Below are 21968 nucleotides of genomic sequence, written 5' to 3'. Positions count from 1 at the left end.
ATGGGGTCTCTTCTCCTCCACCCTGAGCGACTCCTCCCGCCTCCTTGCTGTTTCCCTGCCCACAGGGCGCCACCAGGGAGTGGCCATTAGCCACGGAGGCAAGACTTAAATACCCAATGTGCCTTCCTCCTGCACCACCTCCGAGTTCGCAGCAAGAAATGATCGATGATATCCTAACACTGTTGGATTATACGAATATTACAGATGTGCTATAAGGAAATATCAATATTTACGTAAACAAATTTTCTAATGGCGCCTTTGTAGCGGAAAACAGATAACCCAACGTCAATCATACTCAGCGTTACAACCTATCTTGCTAGGTCCCGCCCGTTTCTCAGCCTTTGGTCCAATTGCATTGGCCAGTAGATTCTCGACGGCAGAAACGAAGCCATCGATTGGATAAAATCTGCAATCCCTCGCAGACGGCTCTCAAAGGGGTGCGCTTCTTTTATGTGTTGGCATAGTGCGATAGAACAGTCGCAAAAGACATTAAATTATGTTGAATTTTAAACACATCACCTCGTCCGCTCATACTTTGAATGAAATATTTTGTTCAACAAAAAGTGCTAACAAAGACAAAGTTTTTTAATTAGACTTGTTGAAATAACTACCCTTTTGTTCAGTTGCCGTTTTCTAAGCATGACGTGGTGTACTGATAAACGTATCATTAGCGTCGTTATAAATGGTAACTTGCATCGGCTTGAGAGCTTATAAGATGAACGATGAGATTTTATACAGTTGCAATATCAACATTGCTAATAAAACTATCTAAGAGCCATTTGCTGGTTAATGTAGGTGCCCCGCCAAATTGGCAGAACACACACACGTCCTTAAATCGAGCGCACCCGTGTTTCTCCTTCATAGGGGGAGCCTGTCAAGTTAGTGTGAAGTTGTGAAAAGTTGTCAACTCGAAAAAAGAGCAGAGAAACTCCTCCCGTCTTCAAATTATGAGCAGTAAGTGAACTTTTTCAACTCAGTAGCATGTTATGAAAAAAACATTGAGCTAACGGTTAGTAGTAGAGGTAATGTACAATGTTTTAAATGTATTCTAAGTGTGATGTGTTGGTGTGGTTTAGCTAGCGTCTCGAGCAGTTTAAAAGTGACTTAACGGCTGATTGTCGGTACTTAGCTAACAACATTCAGCTAGCTGATTATTTCACAGTAAAGCAATTTATTTTCTTAATTGAAAGTGCCTGCTTACAAAATAAACTTTATCCACTTCCCGTGAGCTAGTCGGGTAGTTTTATTTAGTTGCGCAGTTGTAACGATGTTGGTCTCTTTAACACTTTTTCTCAACATGACTTGTTGTGGTTAGTTCATGTTAGCTTAGCATGTTAGCCTCGAGCACTTGTGGCATGGATTTCCTTGTATTTCTTGTCTGTGTTGCTTCACGTTAGCTAACAAAAAATCACCAACTTTATTCACTTCTGTAAGGTCGACAATGACTACACTAGGTTTCCTCTTAAGTGTCATTAATGTAACGCTACATTAGTTTGCTGGTCAGCTGGTTTAACGTATCTTCAAGATAAGTGATCTCTCAAACTCTTCTTCCGCAGATCAGCAGCAGGGTGACATGGCCGCTGTGGAGAGCAGCGGAGGCTTCAGTCAAAAGAGAAACACAAATCCACAAGTAGGTCACCCAGACTTGTTCCCTTCTGCCAAATTAGATGATAGTCAAACCGAAAGACATACACCAAACTCTCCACTCATAGCCACTGAACCTGTTATTTATGTCCCATCAGTTTGTTTGATTCTGTTATTCATTAGTATCGAGTGATATTCGGCTTGTTGATCTTCTCAGCAGAGCACATGTCACCGGGGTGGGGAATGGGCAGGTAAATTTCGCCCACACGGGGTGTTCCCGTCAAACCCCGGCACTTCATGTGCATTTCGCTCGGCCCATTTGGCTGGCCTTGGAGGGGGTGGCTAGAGGAGTGTGTCAGTTTATAGGGCAAAATAAAGTGTGGGAGGGAGATGGGTGGGTTTGGGGGGAGGGGAAGTCGAGCCCGCCGCGGCTCTGGAAAAAATGCGGTCCCTCCCATACTCTCCCACCCTGCCTCCCCCCAGGACTTACCACTCCAGTCCTACTCTCTGTGAAGTGCTGGGAAGTCTGGAATCACACAGTTTCTTATGTTTATTTTATTGAAATCTTAACTTTACATTATTGTTAAATGTTTATGACATGCTTTCTATGTTTAAACCTGAAAGTTTTAAATCGCTTCATGAAACCCTTTAACTATCACCAGGTCTAATCTCAGTTATGGCTATTAAACTATACGTTTTTTATTTTATTATTATTATTTTTTAATCAAGTCTGATCCCCCCCCCCCCTTTTTAAATTTGCCTGTTAAATTGCTGTTAAAATTAGTGTCACATCACTTTATTGCTTTTATTATTTCTTTAAGTATACATATTTGAACTGCATGAGTAAAAGAAACTTAGCTAAAATAAATAATGGACATTTTGTTGTTTGACGTGTTTTTGTTAAGTTGTTGTTCATGTATTAATTCTTTCTTCCTTTTTCTGTTCATATAATTTCTTATTAGGACTCACAGCAGCCCTCTCCTCTGGCCTTGTTGGCAGCCACTTGCAGTCGAATTGACACCCCAGGAGAGAACGACTCACCTGCAGACCAACAACAACAAAACCAGCAGCAGCTGGACATAAACCAGGGTGTTTTCACCTCCAGTGCCAACGGCTGGCAGGTTATCCCTCTCAGCGTTCAAGCAACCTCAGGCACCAGCACAGTCACCACTGACTCCTTAGGAGTGATGACAGCAGGAGACACAGTCAAGGGCAGACAGGTGCTGTCACCTGTAAGCACTCAGGGACAGCAGCAACAGCCACAGCAATATGTAGTAGCTCAGGCTCCATCGATGCAAGGTCAGCAGGTCCTTACCACCATATCGAGTATGATGCCCAACATTCAATACCAGGTTATTCCCCAGTTTCAGACAGTGGATGGTCAGCCCCTGCAGTTGGCACATGCTCAGCAGGATTCTGCTGTATCTGCCACTGCAGCACCAGGGCAACAGTTTCAGATAGTCTCCTCACCTAACGGCCAGCAGATCATTGCTGCAACCAACAGAGCTGGTGCAGCAGGAAATATCATAACCATGCCCAGTCTCCTTCAGGGAGCCATCCCCATACAAAATATAAGCCTAGGCAATGGTGTGTTACAAAACCAGCCCCAGTTCCTGGCAAATATGCCTGTGTCATTAAATGGAAACATCACCTTGTTGCCTGTCAGTACTGGAACAAGTGGTGCAGGAGATTCAAATAGTGGAGGTGATACAAGTGGAAACCAACTCATACAGCAGTCACATCCAGCTTCTTCCAACAGCGGGGTAAGTTACATGACAAGCGCATCCACTGTCACCACGCAGACTTCCTCCTCGTATGGAATGACCCAAACGCAGAACAGCAACGGAGCAATGGCGGGAACGTTCCAGCATAATGCCGCAACTTCTCTTGGTGTCCCCATACAACCTGACAACAGAGACACGCAGCAGCCACAGCAAATCCTGATCCAGCCTCAGCAGGTAATCCAAGGTGGAACACACCTTCAGACCATTCAGGCTGGCACCGTCGCGACCGCAGGGGGACAGGTGTTTGCAGCTCCAACGCTCAGCCAGGAAGGGCTTCAAAATCTTCAAATCATGCCAAACACAGGCTCCATTCTCCTGCGCACTGTAGGCCCCAATGGCCAGGTGAGCTGGCAGACCCTTCAGATCCAGAGTCCTGCAGGACCGCAGATCACGCTGGCCCCAATGCAGTCTCTCTCTCAGCTGGGCCAAGCCCAAGGAGCTGCTGCAGCTGGTGGAGTATCAGTCAACACAGTGCAGATCCCCGGCATCCAGACCATAAATCTCAACACACTCGGAGGCTCTGGGCTGCAGATGCACCAGCTGCAGACGGTTCCCATCACCATTGCCAGCACAGCAGGTCAGTCACCCGCCTGCTTTCAGAAAAAAATATTTAGTGTCCAAAATATACAAATAATATTTTGAATAGTGAGGTATATTACCATATCAGAATCTGAATCTGAATCAGGTTTATTGCCAAGTAGGTTTATACATACAAGGAATTTGTTTTGGTGATTTTGGTGCAGAACAATTAACACAGAACTAGAATAAAATTAAGTTACCATGTGGTTTATATAAATGAACCGTTGTTTCAAACATTTTTTGCTGTTAGTGACTTTACGGCTCTTGAGTCATACGGACTCAGTTTTTACTTTTTCCCCAGTATTGGTAATTTTAGGCAAAACGGATGCAAATGTACAGCTATCATAGTACACAGCCAGGACTCAGCAGTAGACAGGCAGTTGGATAAGTAAATTGAGTCTAGTAATAGTGTAGACAATAAGGTTTACATGCTGTTTCCTTCCCAGTTGTTTGCTCTGAATTACAAACTCTTGTGTCTCTCTGGATTTGATCTCTTTTGCTCTTTGTGTTTGAAGTGCACTGGTTAAACCAGTTCAGCTGGCCGCGTGTTGCCCTGAGCTCTTTATGCACTCTTTGTGCTTGTGGTGACTTTTCTGTTTACTCGGTGACACTGCATCTCTCCAGACATCACATTACTGTACTGTAGTTGTGTGTTGGCCACAGTTGCTGTGCCAAATTAAGGGTGTAATTTGTCCCCTCCCACTCATAGCAAAATTGATCATATAATTAAACTTCTTCAGCTCTGTTCTTGGTGGATCCTCCCATTACGGCTATATGCTCACTACATTTGTTCAGATACAAACATATGAGAGGAATCATTGCGTCTATTTTTAGCGCATGTGATTGGCTCTGTTGTCCTTATCATGAAATCACAACCTTCACTTCAGCTTCGTATGTACCGTAGCGAGCTTTGTTGTTTGGATTCACTAAGCACTGAATGGAAAGTCTTTCTATGCATCAGTGTCCGTGCTGACATTTCCTCAAGCATAGTAGACAAAGCCTGGATGGCTCAAGCTATCTGGCACTTGACTGCTTGTGCTTGTGTTACATATAACACTACTCATATTCAAATCTAGTACATTTCACTGGTAATTACACTCAAGTCAAACTTTCCTGAACTTCCTGACTGTCACTGAAATGTATTCGTATCTCCTCAGAATTCATCTTTAAGTTTCTACAGGTAGTAGAAACAAAGTAGTATATAATGGTCCCTGTAGCTGGTTTTAGGATATCATTCAGAAAAACTCATTTTAAGAATAAGATAGTAAACTTGAAAAAGTTCTCAAACCATTGTATACATGACCTCAATTTTTTAGGAGATCAGGCCTTACAGGCAGGAGGTGAAAGTTTGGATGACAGCACAGCGATGGATGATGAGGACATAAGCCCACCACCTCAAGGACGACGTAACCGTAGGGAAGCCTGCACCTGCCCCTTCTGCAAGGATGGAGAAGGACGGTATGTCACTGAGCCACTTAATTATGCATACCTGTACACTCTAACCCAATCCAATACAACTGTTCTGCAATAAAGTCCAATTTCACTGTGCATTTTATTATCGATTCCCTAGATATGTTATTGAATCATGTGTTTCAGCATGGATGGGTCATCTTTCGAGGTTGTGTTGTACTAGAGTGCCTTGTATTTAACTCAGCTTGTAATGCCTTTATCACATTACAAAGCTGGCAATGGTCCACTTTTTGTGACATCTGAAAAGGTAGATTTTATGGCCCTTAACAAAGTGGCCACTGAGTGTGTATTGTGCCTAGCTATTTCAATATGGCAACTTAATGATTTTCAGAAAGTAACTTCTTTTATCAATTTATTTATTGTAATTCGAAAGTTTTCAAGACCTTTAAAACCAAACCTCAGAGAAACACGATATTTCATATATTACTATATTTCCGCTGACCGTACGTAGTCTCTTCACAGAAAACTCAGTAACTCTTTAAACTCTCATTTTTATGCTTTTCATCAAACAGTGACCCAACTAAAAAGAAGCAGCACATTTGCCACATCTCCGGCTGTGGGAAGATCTACGGCAAGACATCCCACCTGAGAGCCCACCTTCGCTGGCACACAGGAGAACGACCCTTCGTCTGTGGCTGGTCTTTCTGTGGAAAACGATTCACCCGTTCAGATGAGCTTCAGCGCCACAAGAGGACGCACACAGGTGACACTGAGGATTTATTTTAGTTCATCTGACATTATGTAAAAGTCATTAAATGAGTATAAGGACTAGCTTGTTGTGGTCCTAGCTGTAAGAACAATAATGTTTAAGCCTTTGAGCATACGTCTTAGTAACCAAGCTTTCTAGAGAATCAAGTTTTTGGAACAGGATTACTGAGCTGAAACAAAACTGATTTGTTGAGTCACAGAAAATTAATCAGAAACGAAAAACTATCTTGTAATCGATAATTTTATTAGCGCATGTTTAATTTATTTATATATATATATATTGTGGTTGGACAAAACAAGCTATTTGAGTATGTTATCTAATTCTTTACAAAATGCATTTTTTGACTATTTTCTGACAATTTTTAAAATAAACAGAGTTCATAATTACTTATCGATTAGTTGATGGTGGACATAATCGTTGTTGCATTAGGATAAATTATCCACTTGAAACTTACAATAGAAACAGAAACAATCTTAGATCTTGCATTTATTATTTATAGTATTCCACATTGCAGGTGAGTGCACTAGTCCTTCATTAACTGACATTTACGTCTGCCGAGCCGACGGTCTGTTATAGTCTGGTAATAGAATGTGCAGCTGTTTTTATACTGATTTATACGTCTCTGTCCTTTCAGGTGAGAAAAGGTTTGTTTGTCCAGAGTGTCCCAAACGCTTCATGCGCAGCGATCACCTCTCCAAGCACATCAAAACCCACTTAAACAAGAAAGCATTGGCCGCCACCGCCGGCGGCACCCCGGGCTCCACTGACGACGGCTCCCCTGCTGCAGTTACAAAAGTTGAACCAGGAGCCGTGTCAGCCAATGAGCAGCACACCATCGTCACCATGGAAACCTTATCTGCAGAAAGCATAGCTCGATTAGCCAGCAGCGGGATCAACATGATGCAGGTGGACCTTCACCAAATTAATGGCAACAGCTACTAAGGACACAGAGGAGCAGGAAGACGAGCCTTGGTGGATGCTGCATTCGGACATTTGGGCGTAAAAAGGGCAAAAACCTTTGAAAGGCTTCAGAGAGAAGCGGTGGCCACAAAATAAAAGACACTATCAAACTCGAGAACTGAGGAAGGAATATGGATTTCCATCTTGTATTTAAAGGCCTGTGGCATTTAAGGGTCAGAGTTGTTAGACCAGAAAAAACCCATCATGAAATCTTTTTTCCCCTGACTTGAAATGGCACAACACTAACATTTGTCCCACTTGAAGACTCAATCTTACATGATAGTCGGATTGCAATAAAAAAACAGACCCGCACACTTGCTGTTGACGTTGTGGCCAGTGATATTCTCTTAGAGCTTCTTTAGTACAGAGAGGACACTACTTAGTCAGAGGCTCCCTACTTGCCCCTCATCCTCTCAGGTGTCTCCTGCCCCTCACGCTAAAGAACATAATGATCCTGAGCAGCAATGATTAGTTCATGCATTTTGACAAACTAACATCCTGGTCTCACAGGAATAATTTGAAAACCGTTTTAGGGTGGAGGAGAAAACATGAGGTCACGACCAGGTCAAAGCCACAAGCACTAATCAGTGTGAGGATGTAGGTGTGTCAGGCCACTGAAATCCTGAGAATAACTCTTTAACCTCTTATGTAGGTACACACATTCAAGCCATCATGCTTTGGTATGTTTATCATAGCAAAAACATTAGTTTTTTTATGTAAATATATATATTTTTGGTAATGTAAAGGCTACAGAAATTCTTAGCTTAGGCAGGATCATTCTACACGATTGCAAGAGATTGCCTTTCAGTTGTGTGAACCTCTCATGCACAATCAATCTTAATCTTATATTATTACTTTTATATATATATATATATGTAGATTACATGTGTAAACTTACGAGCCTTTCTGTCATAGAATAATGTATTCTATACAGTCCAGATCTTCCTATTAATTTTTTTCTCTGGTATATTTGTCATCTGAGACTTTGCCTTGCAGTCCTTTCAGTTTCTCTTCTTTCGGTGGAAGGTTTCTTGTTTAGTCCCATCTGGTCAGAGTGAAGTATTTAGTGATAATGTCCAGACAGCATAAATATGTAAGCTCAAAACCAAAGGTTCATACTCCTTTTATAAGCAAACTATGAGATCTTTCTGTGGTCCATAAACTTTCTAATCATTTTTACTCTTGTTATATGTTAAAGTTCTAACTGGAAAAGATCCAGCTCAAGGCAAGACTCGGACACACATCCCTTTGTTGTCCAAATATTGTTTCAAAATGTATTAAGGGTCAAAGTTTTCTGTTGGAATTTTTTCTTTGCTTCAGAATTCAGCTTTATTTGATAAACACTTGTACGTTGTATTGTGTCAGAAAACACGTTAAATCCCCTAATTGAAAGCAATAGACTTAGTTCATCGGACAACAAGTGCTCTTATTTTCTTTGCCCCGTTTTAAATAAGGGATTTTATATTGTGTGTATACAACTACTGCAGATGCCAACAGCTGGATTAAAATTCTGAACAGACTTTGTCTCATTTCTTTGCAAACTTTATTCACAGTTCAACAATCAGCTGATCTAAAAACACTGTCTGGTAAAACGTTCGACCAGGACAAAAACAGACTCAAAACTTTGAAACGGTAAAAATGTGAACTGAGACATTGCTCCCCCTAGTGTTGACATCACATCTCTACATCGTCCTCACTCTTCAGTTTGTTGCGCAGGCTGTATGGAGAGAAGTAACACATTGGTGATGTTTATAAGGTAAAACCTACTGTCGCTAATTTAGTGGATTAGCTGCATAATAACCAGGTGTTACATTAATTAGGGCTGAACCTGGCCAAGCTGTAAATATACACATAGATCATTTCAGTTTTAAATAACAGATTGTGTTAATAGTATGTTGCTGTCATAGTAACTTGAGACAAGCTGAATCTGTCAGTATAATCTTGTGCTGCGTTTTCTCACCTGCTGAGGTAGGAGTGAACATCAGAGAAGCCGTGGTACTGAGCCAGGGGGAACAGGATGCCAGTAGGGCAGCGGCCATCGCGCTGGCGGCAGAAGCTGCAGTTACAAATACCCCGACAGGGAGGGCACTTCCACTCCTGAGGAGAAAAACAGATCAACTCTAAACTGACGGGAACGTGAAGACAAAGTAAGTACTCATGCAAAAAGATTTAAGAAACAAACAGTATTTAACTTTATGGTAAAAGTACTACTAATCGGAGATGTATCATTGTTGGGTTACTTTACGGTGACTTACTGAAAGGATGAACAGTACATGAAGACAAACCCTGTGTATAACTCTCTTTAGAGATGTACTCGAGTTTCACGATGACACTTTTTGTCTTGTACTATTCAGACAACACAAGAAATGATGGTCAACACACATCAGTTAAATACTCTGTCTTGTTGCAGAGGCACGAACTACGGAGCACATTTTCTGATCCAACAACAGGGGGTGTCAGGCTTGGATGTCCTTATGCTTAAGTCACATACCACACAACACAAAAGTAAACAGTTCTCCCTCTGTTACTGCTCTTCTGTGTCCACTGTCAGAAATGTCCCTGAAAGGTCAAAAGAAGTTGGCAGGCTAAGATTCTTTTCCAGTGATCAAAGTGAAATCACAAAAAAAAACATTATTAAGAACAAACAAGGTTAGGCTTCTCGTGAAGTAAATATATGAAGTCACAGGAAATGTGTTAATACACAGAGCTGTGACCCGCGAGATCCAACTTCATCTCTGTGGACATGACAAAACAAGGTGGCCTGCTGTCTTGGGCCTGATTTTAACTGATCAACAGTTACATGGCTTTTAAATACAGACAACAAAGGACTTATGACAGCTATTTTTAAACTGTGTCTGTATTCAAAATTAATCAATTGTGCATCAGAAACATCGCTCGTCTCCACTCTCTTTCTCTGTTGCCGAAACTCTGATCCATGCTTTAATCACATATAGAATCGACTACTGCAACAGCATCCTTTATGGTGCACCCTCCAAAGTCCTCAATAAACTCGAACACATCCAGAACTCTGCTGCCCGCCTCCTCTCCTGCTCCTGCTCCTGCAAACACATGTCCCTGTCCTCCAGATCCTCTTATTGTGTCTCTTCTGTTCTTATTTTGTTTCTTTAGTGGTTTTTAAAAATGTAAAGTGACTTTGAGTATCATGAAAAGTGCTATACAAATAAATGTATTATTATTATTATTATCATCATTCCGCACAGGTGAAGTGTGTGTGTTAGTGTATGAACAGTCTGACCGGATCGAGCAGCGCCTTCTTCACATCCTCTCCGTATCTGTTCCTCAGGCACGGCCCACAGAACTGACCCTGAATCCCCCGACAGTCCTCACTGCGGCAGCACGTCTTAGTGTCGACAGTTTTCTGACGGCACTGGTGACATGTGGAGCCCTGAAGAAACACACAGACACCTCAACAACAGATATGGTTGGACAGGTACGCTGACATTTATCAGAACCAGAGATACTTCGCAGTATCACAGTTTGTAAATGCCAAATGACAGCATCCAAACAGTCTGATATCGAGGTCGATTAAGCATAATTTTAAGGCTTCAGTAAAGGAGAATTTGTTGACCGGTAGTGACCTGATGACTTCACTGGTTTTTCCGAAAATATCAGAACCAAAGCTGCAACAGTAGTTTAGTTAGCAGCCACTGGGCTAAATAATTTGGCTACAAACTAAACTGATATCTCCCAATATATTGTATCATTCCCATATTTCTGACTGAAAGAGGACAGCAGGTGAAGTCCGGTTGAGAACTCACTGTAACTCTGTTGTAGACTTTATCGGTCATGTTCTCTGCGACCAGCCGTAGCTCATCCTCTGTGATGTCATCCACAGGTCGGATAAAATGAGGTTTGCTCTGATTAGGCCTTGGGGCACCTCTGCGCTGTGGGGCTCGGCGTACCTTGAACACATAGACCAAAATAATCATTTATTTAGTTTGAAATTTAAACAGAAAGATACAGATTCAACACATAACAACACATAAACACATCAATTTTCTTACTACAGACTCACTACAAAAATAATATACATAAGATAATATAGGGCTGAGAACACAATGAAGGAAATCTGTTGCTCAGGGGCAACACAACGGCCAGATGGACGTTTTAACTCAGTCACAATTTCAATGTAATATGTTAACTTGATTGCTCAATTTCTTAAAAAACTAAGTGCTGTGGTGGCCATCTTCAGCTGTTCCTTAGTACATGATAGATCTGACCTCCAGCAGCTCCTCCAAGCTGAGCTCCAGCTCTTCCTCCTTAGGCGCTGACGCTTCCTCTCCTCCCCCCATAGAGCGGGTCAGTCTGCGAGACGCCCGCTCTGGGTTCTTCCTGGACTCTGCTCCAGAGCGTGGTGGACGCTGCAGGCAAGTTTGGATAACAATTACCATAGTACATAGGTCTATAAAGAAAAGCTGTTATTCAGAGCTCTACTGAATTCTGAGGAGATAGATGCAGCCAACTCTTGCTTCAGCTACACTTTAATCTAAATGTGTAAATGTCTGTCAACAGTTCCTTATAATAATCATTTCCCTTGGAACAACATTTTTTATAATCTTCCACTCACAGAACTTCTCTTCTGTTTGCCCGCTTGTTTTTTCAGAATGCCTGCTCCTCCAGGCATCTTCTGCAGGTCTGCCATCAGCTGAGCCAGCTGTAAGAAAGAGGGAGGATCAAAGGATGAGAGACATGCCGGATGACAAACATATTAAGCTGTTCTAGCTGGACACATCTACAATGATGTCATAAATTCCTGAACTTTTTAGCAACAGCTTCGAATATGCCCGATTAAGCTCGTGACAATGAGAACACTTTTCTTTGGAAACCTTGTGATCATAATTGTGAAGACAATTACATTAACCTGTCATTTCTAAGCCGAATGTTTCCGCCCACAGCAGGATTTACATCTAAATGTGATAATCTGTGTTATCATTTGTCATCCATCTGCACTTCTGCAGCTGCAAAACATACCATTACCAAGAATAATTGCTGGGCATGCAGAGAATGTCAGGAAATTGAGGACTACAGTGCAAGTGAAGTTATGAGTCACTAGTGTACCAGTAAAAGTTGTGTTGTAGTGTTTATTCTGTTAGCAAAAAGGAGAAGCTTATAAAACAGCTCTGCCTGCAACAGCGAGACTTCATTTTGTTGGGAACTTTGGGAATTCTTTGACAGAAGTTGGAAACCACAACTTTAAATACATATTGTTCGCCATTTTTCCATCAGTGCTATAATGTCTGTGTTTGTGGTTTACCATTGCTTTGTTGGCCTTGATGTTCTGCTGTCTCTTGGCCAGAAAAGAATCAGCCACATCTTCTGCTGAATCTGATCCTCGCTCCTCAGCAGGAGACAGCTGAGCCACTGTTTCTTCATCTTCACCTTCAAATTTAATACGTCTCGTCCTCTTTGCGCGGCTGGTGTTTCCTGTCCTCTTTAGCCCTCTCTTCATTGTCCTTTTTTCTTCTGCCTCTTTCTCATCATGACCATCATCATCATCATCATCATCAGTGGACTGCTGGGTAGAGGGAGTGGAGCGGAGAGCCACCCTCAGTCTGAAGGCATAGGCACCTGAAGATGACTTAGATGTGGTTGTCTCCTTCTTAGGGGAGAGCTCAGGCTGGGATTCATCTTTATCATCCAAGTTCGACTTCTGATTGACAGAAACGATATCTTATTTGGCTAGTAATATACCCACACCACAATTCTCACAGAAAATGTGTTTATGGTTAATGTCCGTGTTAAAGTATAGTATATAAAACATAGTCTGTCAGGTGCGTGTAAGTGAAAATGAATTAACTACCTTTGACAAATGCCTTAAGGAAAGCAGTTCTGATTTGACATCCTTGCATCATAAAATGAATGCCGAGCACAATGTAAAACGAAGATATAGTTTGACGTTCATTTCTCTAATCTTGTGCTGGATATTAAGGCCCTTATTCAAACCAAATGATTTACCTGTTCGCGGTGGTCGCTGAATTCACTGTCAGAAAACCCGTAAAATGTTCGCTCATTGTCGGAGCTCTCTGCGAAAACATCAGCTAATGCTAGCTGTGTTTTAACTGAGCGCGTTTTTAAAATCCCTGCCTGAGGAAAAATATAACAACAAAATCAGCTTAGAAATATTGAATTATTTAGCATAAATATTAAATGAATTTACCATTGTATTCTCGACGCCCGTGTGGACTACAGGGACCTAGCTTACTAAGCACTGACCGAAGTTTAGCTAGCTCTGTCCCCTCGCGTGCACGTACCCTCCAATTAATGTGATTGAATTTTAGGTGCGCGTGTTTTGCATATTAAGGCAGCAGAACACACATATCTCCTTCGGAGAATGTCGTTTTTCTAAACCCCGCCCTTATGGGGTTAACTAGATACCTAATCACGCAGCTTTTCGAGACAAAAATGGTGTTAGTCTGCCAACGTTCATTGAAACGTTTACAATTTGTGGGATGTTTTTACGAAACGCAAAGTAAGCAAGGCATTTAAACAATAAGAAAAACATATGTACATTTACATTTTCCTGCAAAGGCGAGTTTGTGTTTGTATCAGTGTGGAAACAAATCAATTACTTTTTAAGGCCCATCTCTGCCCACTAGTGTGTTAACAGTTAAAAGTATTTTTGGTCAATTAGAATTCTAAGTCAAAATGTAGACACATTAATATTAAGTTCACATTAAACCCATAGATATCAACATTCTGACTTTTTGGGACAACAATATGAGTTTTTAAATACCTGTAGTCATTCTAGTGGCTCCTTTAGGCTGGGCTTATAAATGCTAACATGCTAACAGCGACAATGCATAAATGCTACAGTTTAGCAGCTAAACATGCCATGTTAACCATGATAGTTTAGTGTTAGTGTTATTAATCACAACATTTTCAACTCTTTTCAAACTCTCAAAATTATGACCTGGCAAATCAAATGGAGTTCTTTTTTTAAACAATCTACCTTTGACTCAAAAACCTCATATAATTTTGACTGTAATTTATAATGACATAAATCTGATTTAGTGTAATCTAAAAATTGAATATAAGCTAATTATTCTGAATTTCTGTCTTATGTATTGTTGTCTTTCTAATATAAATGTTAATCTCTTCCATAATCTCTGAATTCCTTCACAGGCCCACCTGAATTTCTCTGAAGCTTCTTTGTGTCCTTGAGTTTACCTGTGCTCCTAAGGAACTGAGCAAGCTGCAGTCAACACCCATCCTGGTTGCAGATAATATTCCTTTACAGTGGAAGATGATTATTTTGATTATTTTATTTATTCCCACAGCCCATTATATGGCAGCAGGCAGTATGTGTAATACATGCAGGTGTGTGGCAGTGGGAGTGATGCTGGGAAACGTGGGAAACTCCTCTTACATTCCCAGGACTGATAAGTACTCAACTCCTACATGGCCGGTCTGGGCTCAGAGTAATCATGATCCTGCAACAATGGTGGCTGATTTCAGCTGTGGGTGAGTGCATTTGTGTAGTACATTTTTTGATCATAACTTACTTCTAATTGCTATTTAATATCTGATATTGATTAGTTGTTTGTGTATTCAATACATGTAATGATATTATATTTGTATAAATCCAATACAACCATCAGCAAAAGGTTAGTCTTTCAATTTCTACAATATCGTTAGCCAGTAGACAAATTGTCAGTGTAACAGTAGATGATAAGTTTAAGGTAAGAGTACAACAGTCTGCAGTTTATGTGCAGTTAAACCACATCTTTAGCAACTGTTTGTCTTCCCTTCCCATTGCCAGAATGCATGTTTTTATGCATCTCCAGCCAGTCCTCTCTTCAGAAGAGACGGTGTGCTTTCCAAATGTCTCCCCAGAACAACAAATACACAGCTGTTGGTAATGTGAGCGGCTCTGTGCAGCTTTGTGAGAACACCCATTGCTGTGTGGGCTATTTCCTGATCATAGATGGGGAGCTAAAGGTTGACCTACTTGGTAAGAAACTGTTGAATTAAGATGTGTATCTGGATGAGTGCCTCTAGATTCTGTTCTTGTAGCATTATAAGGTTACTCTGCTGGCTTAGTATGGTTCACATGTTTTTATAATTGTCTATTGTGTGACTGACTTTTGTATTTTAGCTTGTGATGTAGCTGAAAAGTCGTGCCCAGATGAAACGTGCAAGCCGCAAACACGCTTCAACGGCCGCCTCGTGAAGTGTGTGTGTAACACAGACCTCTGCAACAGTAACATCACCGTGAACCCAGAGTCGGAGGAGCCTCAGCTCACCAACTCTTATTCTTCAGGTACAATAATATAAGAAGATTAAATGAATCATTGAAGATCCATTGCAACCCTTTCCTACATGCTGTATTAACTCAAAGGGGAATTACAATAAATGTCTGTTTTCTTCTTAGATGAAATAATGACAGCTGCTGGGATAGTTCTGGTAGGAGTAGTGCTGGTCCTGTGTTTCATGGTTGTTGCTGCCAGATGGAGAGGCCTCTTTGAAGAGAAAAGTAAGGTCCTTTTTGTTTCCAACATTAAGGTAACAAAAAAAAAAAGTCCCAGTTATTATTTTCATATCAACAGTGAGCATAAACTCTAAATGTCCTGATAGAAGTATGCACATAGCAGTATGTCTCAACACCTGTACTTATATAACAATGTGATATAAAGGAAAGGTTTTAGTTGTTCTTGCTAATGTTACTACCCCTCACTTAAGACAGTTGCAGAAAGTTGGAATATGAGTAGAAGTAATCAAATGGTTTAGCAGTGAGGTCACTGTTGAGGATTGCCGGTGTTGACCAGGAACGAGGAGCTCATGGTCTTGATCCCTCAAACATTGAAAACAAACGCTCCCATGTTTCCGCTCATCATGGAGAAGCTCCTGAATTATAACTTCTTCTGGTTTGGAAGAGGACTCGGATCAGACACACTGTATTATTGCAGCCTTTAAAAAGGTGTAGTTCTCTCTGCACATTCTGCAGCCATGTTTCCACATTTCTGATCTCAGATTCAGTTCTCATGATGTCTTTGTTTGTCCTTGGAACTGTTTCAGTCTGCTGGGATGACCTTGGTGTTTATCTCTACTGTAACACTCCCTTCTACCTCTGTCCTTTGTTATTCCTTAGTCAGTAAACCTGGTCTTTTCTGGTGATATTCAAATGAGGCTAAGTTTAACCTGTAAAGTGATTTAATTATAGTTTTGGATTACCCTCATTGAGTGTGTGTCATTATTTCAGAGGAGAACCCACCTTCCTCTGATGACTTCAGTGTTTCATTATGTCCCTGCCAAGCCACAAACACATCTGAGATTGACGTTTCTAAAGTTGAACTACAGCAGGTGAGCCCAGCTGTCAAATGGATTTATACTACTTAAAATCATACAGCTAGGTGATGCATGTTATCTGTTGTCTTCTCTTTAACCTGTTTGTTCTACCTCTTTCAGGTTGTGAGCCGTGGGCATTTTGCATCTGTGTGGAAGGGGAGATACCAGGGATCTGTGGTGGCAGTGAAAGTTTTACCTGCAGGATGGATAGAAACATTTACTGCAGAAAAGAAGGTGTATGAGCTGCCACTGATGAGGCATGCTGGGATTGTCCACTTCCTGGGCACTGGGAGGAAACCGGATGGAGGCAGTTGGCTCATTGTCCTGCAACTTGCTGAATATGTGAGTAGCAACCAATCATGAAATGTTAAAGAATAATTAACGGTGTATTTTCTAAAAGATCAGGAGTTATTCAAAGAAGAAGAAAGAGTTAGGGCACCTGACCTGCTTGATTTTACATCAAAACCACAAAGTAACTCTTTTTCTGATTTTGGAAAATAGAAAATTTGACGATTAACTCCAAAGAAAACAACTTGTTATTGACCTGCTTTCTCACACGCTAAAGGGCCAGTTCACCAATTTTCACCCCCAGTCCTATCATGGGGAGCTAATGTCATTATGATAGGAAAAAAATGCAATTTCTCTCTGTGCCTTTGGAGGGCGCTATCCGCTCCTCCAATGGGCCCTGGAAAACCTCAGACTATGTAAAACACGTCATCTGGCGGAGGCCAGGGAGCTCGCTAAACTCAATCTAGGACGCCGCCTCCGATGTCACGTCTCGTTCAGAATCGTCAGGTTTGAAATGTCGACTGCAGACCTGAAGATGTTTTAGACGATCCACCGGTATATTCTCATCGTATTTCGACCGCTCTTCTGTTTCGCTCTGAGCCGTCGCCTGCAGAGAAACGGTAGTATTTCAGTCCAGCGTCTCCCGCTGGGCCGTTCCTTTCAGCAATGCATGCTGGGTGTTGTAGGAATGTAGAATGGGCAAAACCACGAGCTGTTTGTATAACTCTCTCCACAGCTGTGGCACCAATTTCAAATATTATTGCTTCTATGGATTACAGAGAACACCAGCTGTGACTGACAGGAGCTTTAACAGGGGAGAACTGCTCCTTTAAGTAAACAAATCAACAGTTGTATCATTTCACATTTACGCATTTTAAAGGACAAATGATTTGTATTGATATTCGGAGTATATATTTTGAACATTTGTCTCTGCTCTCTTTGGAGCTGTGAATATCTGTTGAGAGCTGTATTTATTGTGTCATTATAGACTAGTGAGACGTGGAGGATATCGTACGCAGTTACATGATATCGTACACAGTTACATGATATCGGTCACAGTAACATGATATCGTACACAGTTACATGATATCGGTCACAGTAACATGATATCGTACATAGTTACATGATATCGTTCACAGTTACACGATATTGGTCACAGTTACAGGATATCGTTCACAGTTACATGATATTGTTCACAGTTACATGATATTGTTCACAGTTACATTTTATTGTTCACAGTTACATGATATTGTTCACAGTTACATTTTATTGTTCACAGTTACATGATATCGGTCACAGTTACACGATATCGGTCACAGTTACACGATATCGTTCACAGTTGCATGATATCGGTCACAGTTACACGATATTGGTCACAGTTACACGATATCGTTCACAGTTACATGATATCGGTCACAGTTACACGATATTGGTCACAGTTACACGATATCGGTCACAGTTACACGATATCGTTCACAGTTGCATGATATCGGTCACAGTAACACGATATCGGTCACAGTTGCATTTTATTGTTCACAGTTACGTGATATCGGTCACAGTAACATGATATCGTACACAGTTACATGATATCGTTCACAGTTACACGATATTGGTCACAGTTACAGGATATCGTTCACAGTTACATGATATCGTTCACAGTTACATGATATCGTTCACAGTTACATTTTATTGTTCACAGTTACATGATATCGTTCACAGTTACACGATATTGGTCACAGTTACAGGATATCGTTCACAGTTACATGATATCGTTCACAGTTACGTGATATCGGTCACAGTAACATGATATCGTACACAGTTACATGATATCGTTCACAGTTACACGATATTGGTCACAGTTACAGGATATCGTACACAGTTACATGATATCGTTCACAGTTACGTGATATCGGTCACAGTAACATGATATCGTACACAGTTACATGATATCGTTCACAGTTACACGATATTGGTCACAGTTACAGGATATCGTTCACAGTTACATGATATCGTTCACAGTTACATTTTATTGTTCACAGTTACATGATATCGGTCACAGTTACATTTTATTGTTCACAGTTACACGATATCGGTCACAGTTGCATGATATCGGTCACAGTTACACGATATTGGTCACAGTTACACGATATTGGTCACAGTTACATTTTATTGTTCACAGTTACACGATATCGGTCACAGTAACACGATATCGGTCACAGTTGCATTTTATTGTTCACAGTTGCATGATATCGGTCACAGTTACATGATATCGGTCACAGTTACACGATATCGTTCACAGTTGCATGATATCGGTCACAGTAACATGATATCGGTCACAGTTGCATTTTATTGTTCACAGTTGCATGATATCGGTCACAGTAACATGATATCGGTCACAGTTGCATTTTATTGTTCACAGTTGCATGATATTGGTCACAGTTACACGATATTGGTCACAGTTACATTTTATTGTTCACAGTTACACGATATCGGTCACAGTAACACGATATTGGTCACAGTTACATTTTATTGTTCACAGTTGCATGATATCGGTCACAGTTACATGATATCGGTCACAGTTACACGATATCGTTCACAGTTGCATGATATCGGTCACAGTAACATGATATCGGTCACAGTTACACGATATCGTTCACAGTTGCATGATATTGCTCACAGTTACACGATATCGGTCACAGTTACACGATATCGTTCACAGTTGCATGATATCGGTCACAGTTACACGATATCGGTCACAGTTACATTTTATCATTCACAGTTACACGATACCGGTCACAGTTACACGATATCGTTCACAGTTACATGATTTGTATTTTGATTTAGCTGACCTCTTACAGTCTATCACACGACATTCTCTCACAATGTGGTGGCTTCAAACTCTTTAACGTTCTTGAACTAAATGAACTGGTGTCCCTTTGATTTCAGGGCTCTCTCCACTCATTCCTGTGTAAACACACCACCAACTGGATGTTGTCACTGAAGTTGTGCCAGTCTTTATCGCAGGGACTTTCCTATCTCCACTCTGACCTTCACAGACATGGTATGGGCCAGAATGCTACTGAACAAATGTGTGTCCAGTGAGTCATCTGTTGTGTGTGAGGCTGCATGTCTAGCCAATCATTGGGAGGCCAATAGGCATAATAAAGCGTATCAATGAAGTCCACTGTAGTTAAACATCCTAACAGATTAAACTTGTGTCTTCCCTTGCAGATGTGCACAAACCTCCTGTGGCCCACAGAGACTTGAGCAGCTCTAATGTGCTGGTGAAAGCAGATGGGACCTGTGCGCTGTGTGATTTTGGATGCTCCACCATCCTGCGTTCTTGTTCAGGACGGCGCTGCTGGGACAGCCACGAAACAAAAATGGAAGTAAGAAAAAAAGAAAATGTGACACAGAAGATAAAGATTCTGCTTAGATGTGAAATACAGCTGCTTTATGTGTCATGGATTTAAAATTGTCCTTAGAATAAATATAAACATGCAGTCTTAACATTTGTTATGTGTAAACAACCAATTTACATTTCAATCTATCTGCAGAGTCATGCTCAGTTAGGCACGCTGTGCTACATGTCCCCCGAGATCCTGGAAGGCTCCGTAAACCTCAGCAACACCTGGTGTCTCCTGCAGGGGGACATCTATGCTCTGGGGCTGCTGCTGTGGGAGATCTGGATGCGCTGCTCTGATCTATTTGAAGGTAAACTTCAGGTAGACTGACGGACATAGATAACTAACATATATGATAGCTAAAGTAGATTAAAGAATAACATTTCTTTTTGATTTCTATCATCCTTTTACCTAAATTTAACCCAAGGAGGGGTCACATTGCGGTCAGAAAGGAGACATGACCAGAGCTGGTATAACCCTAACGTCAATATCATGGTTTTTTTTTTTTTTGTTTCAAATATTTTTTATTATGAAGAGTAGCATCATGATACATGGCAGCCAGAAAAACATTTTCTCTTCCTTTTTATAACAGTATAAACAACAGTGAGGAGGGCTACTCATCATTTGTTTAAGAAAAAGAAATAGTCCTCACATCATAAAGTGAACACAGAACAAAGACAGAGAGAAAATAAATAAATAAATGAATAAGTTGAATAAAACACAGAGCAAACAAAGACAAAACAATCAACAACAACAAAAAAAAAACCCTGGCCCACCCATCCTCCCACTCAATATCATGGTTTTTAAAGCTCATACAAATGTCTCCATCTGCAGGCGGTATTGTTCCACAGCATCTGTTGCCTTATGAATCTGAGCTGGGAGTCAGAGTAATACTGGAGAGCCTCATCCAGCACGTGTGTTACATGGACAAGAGACCCTCACTACCTAAACACTGGGAGCTGCTACCACAGGTATTCTTACACACGCGCTACATACTTGAACGTGTAGTTGTTGTATTGGCTAAGTTACAATAAAAATAATGCGCTGACTAAATGTTCCCAACTTTCAGGGATCTGTGCTGCAGGAGCTCCTGGCAGATTGTTGGGACTGTGACCCGGATGCCCGACTGACTGCTCAGTGTGCAGCGGAGAGATTAGATGGATTAGTGTCCCTTCAGTCGTGTTTCTCTTGATGAATTCATTGTCTGTAATCTATATATGAAGCATTTGCAGTCCTCTCTTTGGTTAAGAGCAAAACTCTGAGTAATAGATTAGTTTGTTTGTATTGTGTGCCCAATTTTATGTAACTGTTTATATATGATTTTGTTTTCGTGTTTGAATAATATTTCTTAAAGATACTTAGAACTTTTTGTTTGATTTACAGTGATAGGCCTATTTCACAGCTGATTATAAATAATAGAAAATCACATTGGAGCCAGTACCATTGTTCCCTTTAAGAACTCCAACAAGTCAAGCCAGTGAGCCGGCATGTATGACGGGACAGTTTCACTGATCATAGTGTTGCAGTAGAAAAAGCACAAGTGCAAATAATGAAATGGATGATGGCTGAAACCGTACTCAGCTGCTTCGGTTTGAGGTCCTGCTGCCTCCATGTCACACTGTCACGACAAATCAGAACATAACAAAGCCAGCATTCATGTTTCTGGTGACACCTGTGCTTTTCCTGCTATAGAAAGTCAAAACGTCTAATATTATATGACCTATTTTATAATATATTTGACTAATATTGCACATTGATTGGTTTGGTTATTCGAGAAAGATCAAATAAAGTTGAATAAAATTAACCAATTAAATCTCAGAAAAGCCCTGTATTGTATTTGTATTTATTTTGTATACAATTGCTGATCTATGATGTAATGGGTAT

General features: G+C 40.9%; 3 protein-coding genes across 4 annotated transcripts; 2 read left to right on the top strand and 1 right to left on the bottom strand.

Moving 5' to 3' along the window:
• Positions 1-872: 872 nt before the first annotated feature.
• Positions 873-8605, top strand: sp1 (sp1 transcription factor). Of its 2 annotated transcripts, none has more exons than XM_069677556.1 (6): positions 873-954; positions 1557-1630; positions 2547-3945; positions 5264-5405; positions 5930-6120; positions 6761-8605. In XM_069677556.1, the coding sequence occupies exons 1-6, from the start codon at positions 948-950 to the stop codon at positions 7066-7068; spliced, it is 2121 nt and encodes a 706-aa protein (XP_069533657.1). In that variant the 5' UTR covers positions 873-947; the 3' UTR covers positions 7069-8605. The 2 variants fall into 2 exon arrangements, with proteins under 2 accessions (XP_069533657.1, XP_069533658.1); XM_069677557.1 differs by lacking the exon at positions 873-954 and adding an exon at positions 991-1009.
• Positions 8606-8760: 155 nt separating this feature from the next.
• LOC138605727 (cell division cycle-associated protein 7-like) lies at positions 8761-14316 on the bottom strand. Its single transcript, XM_069678143.1, has 9 exons — positions 14275-14316; positions 13063-13191; positions 12362-12754; positions 11675-11761; positions 11328-11468; positions 10866-11009; positions 10343-10492; positions 9047-9183; positions 8761-8803 (listed from the first exon to the last, which is right to left on the bottom strand). The coding sequence occupies exons 1-9, from the start codon at positions 14314-14316 to the stop codon at positions 8761-8763; spliced, it is 1266 nt and encodes a 421-aa protein (XP_069534244.1).
• Positions 14317-14531: 215 nt separating this feature from the next.
• Positions 14532-21851, top strand: LOC138606198 (bone morphogenetic protein receptor type-2-like). The gene is made up of 11 exons (XM_069678660.1): positions 14532-14568; positions 14867-15058; positions 15203-15367; positions 15479-15580; positions 16307-16407; positions 16513-16734; positions 19627-19741; positions 19912-20069; positions 20238-20394; positions 20919-21055; positions 21154-21851. The coding sequence occupies exons 1-11, from the start codon at positions 14532-14534 to the stop codon at positions 21274-21276; spliced, it is 1509 nt and encodes a 502-aa protein (XP_069534761.1). The 3' UTR covers positions 21277-21851.
• The last annotated feature ends 117 nt before the right edge of the window (positions 21852-21968 follow it).

Source organism: Semicossyphus pulcher, unplaced genomic scaffold (assembly GCF_022749685.1).
Source record: "Semicossyphus pulcher isolate SPU_LCO1_2020_fin unplaced genomic scaffold, fSemPul1.0.p SCAF_3, whole genome shotgun sequence".
NCBI classification, from domain to species: domain Eukaryota; kingdom Metazoa; phylum Chordata; class Actinopteri; order Labriformes; family Labridae; genus Semicossyphus; species Semicossyphus pulcher.
Note: the sequence above shows the minus strand (reverse complement) of the source record. Positions and strands in the feature narration are given on the sequence as shown.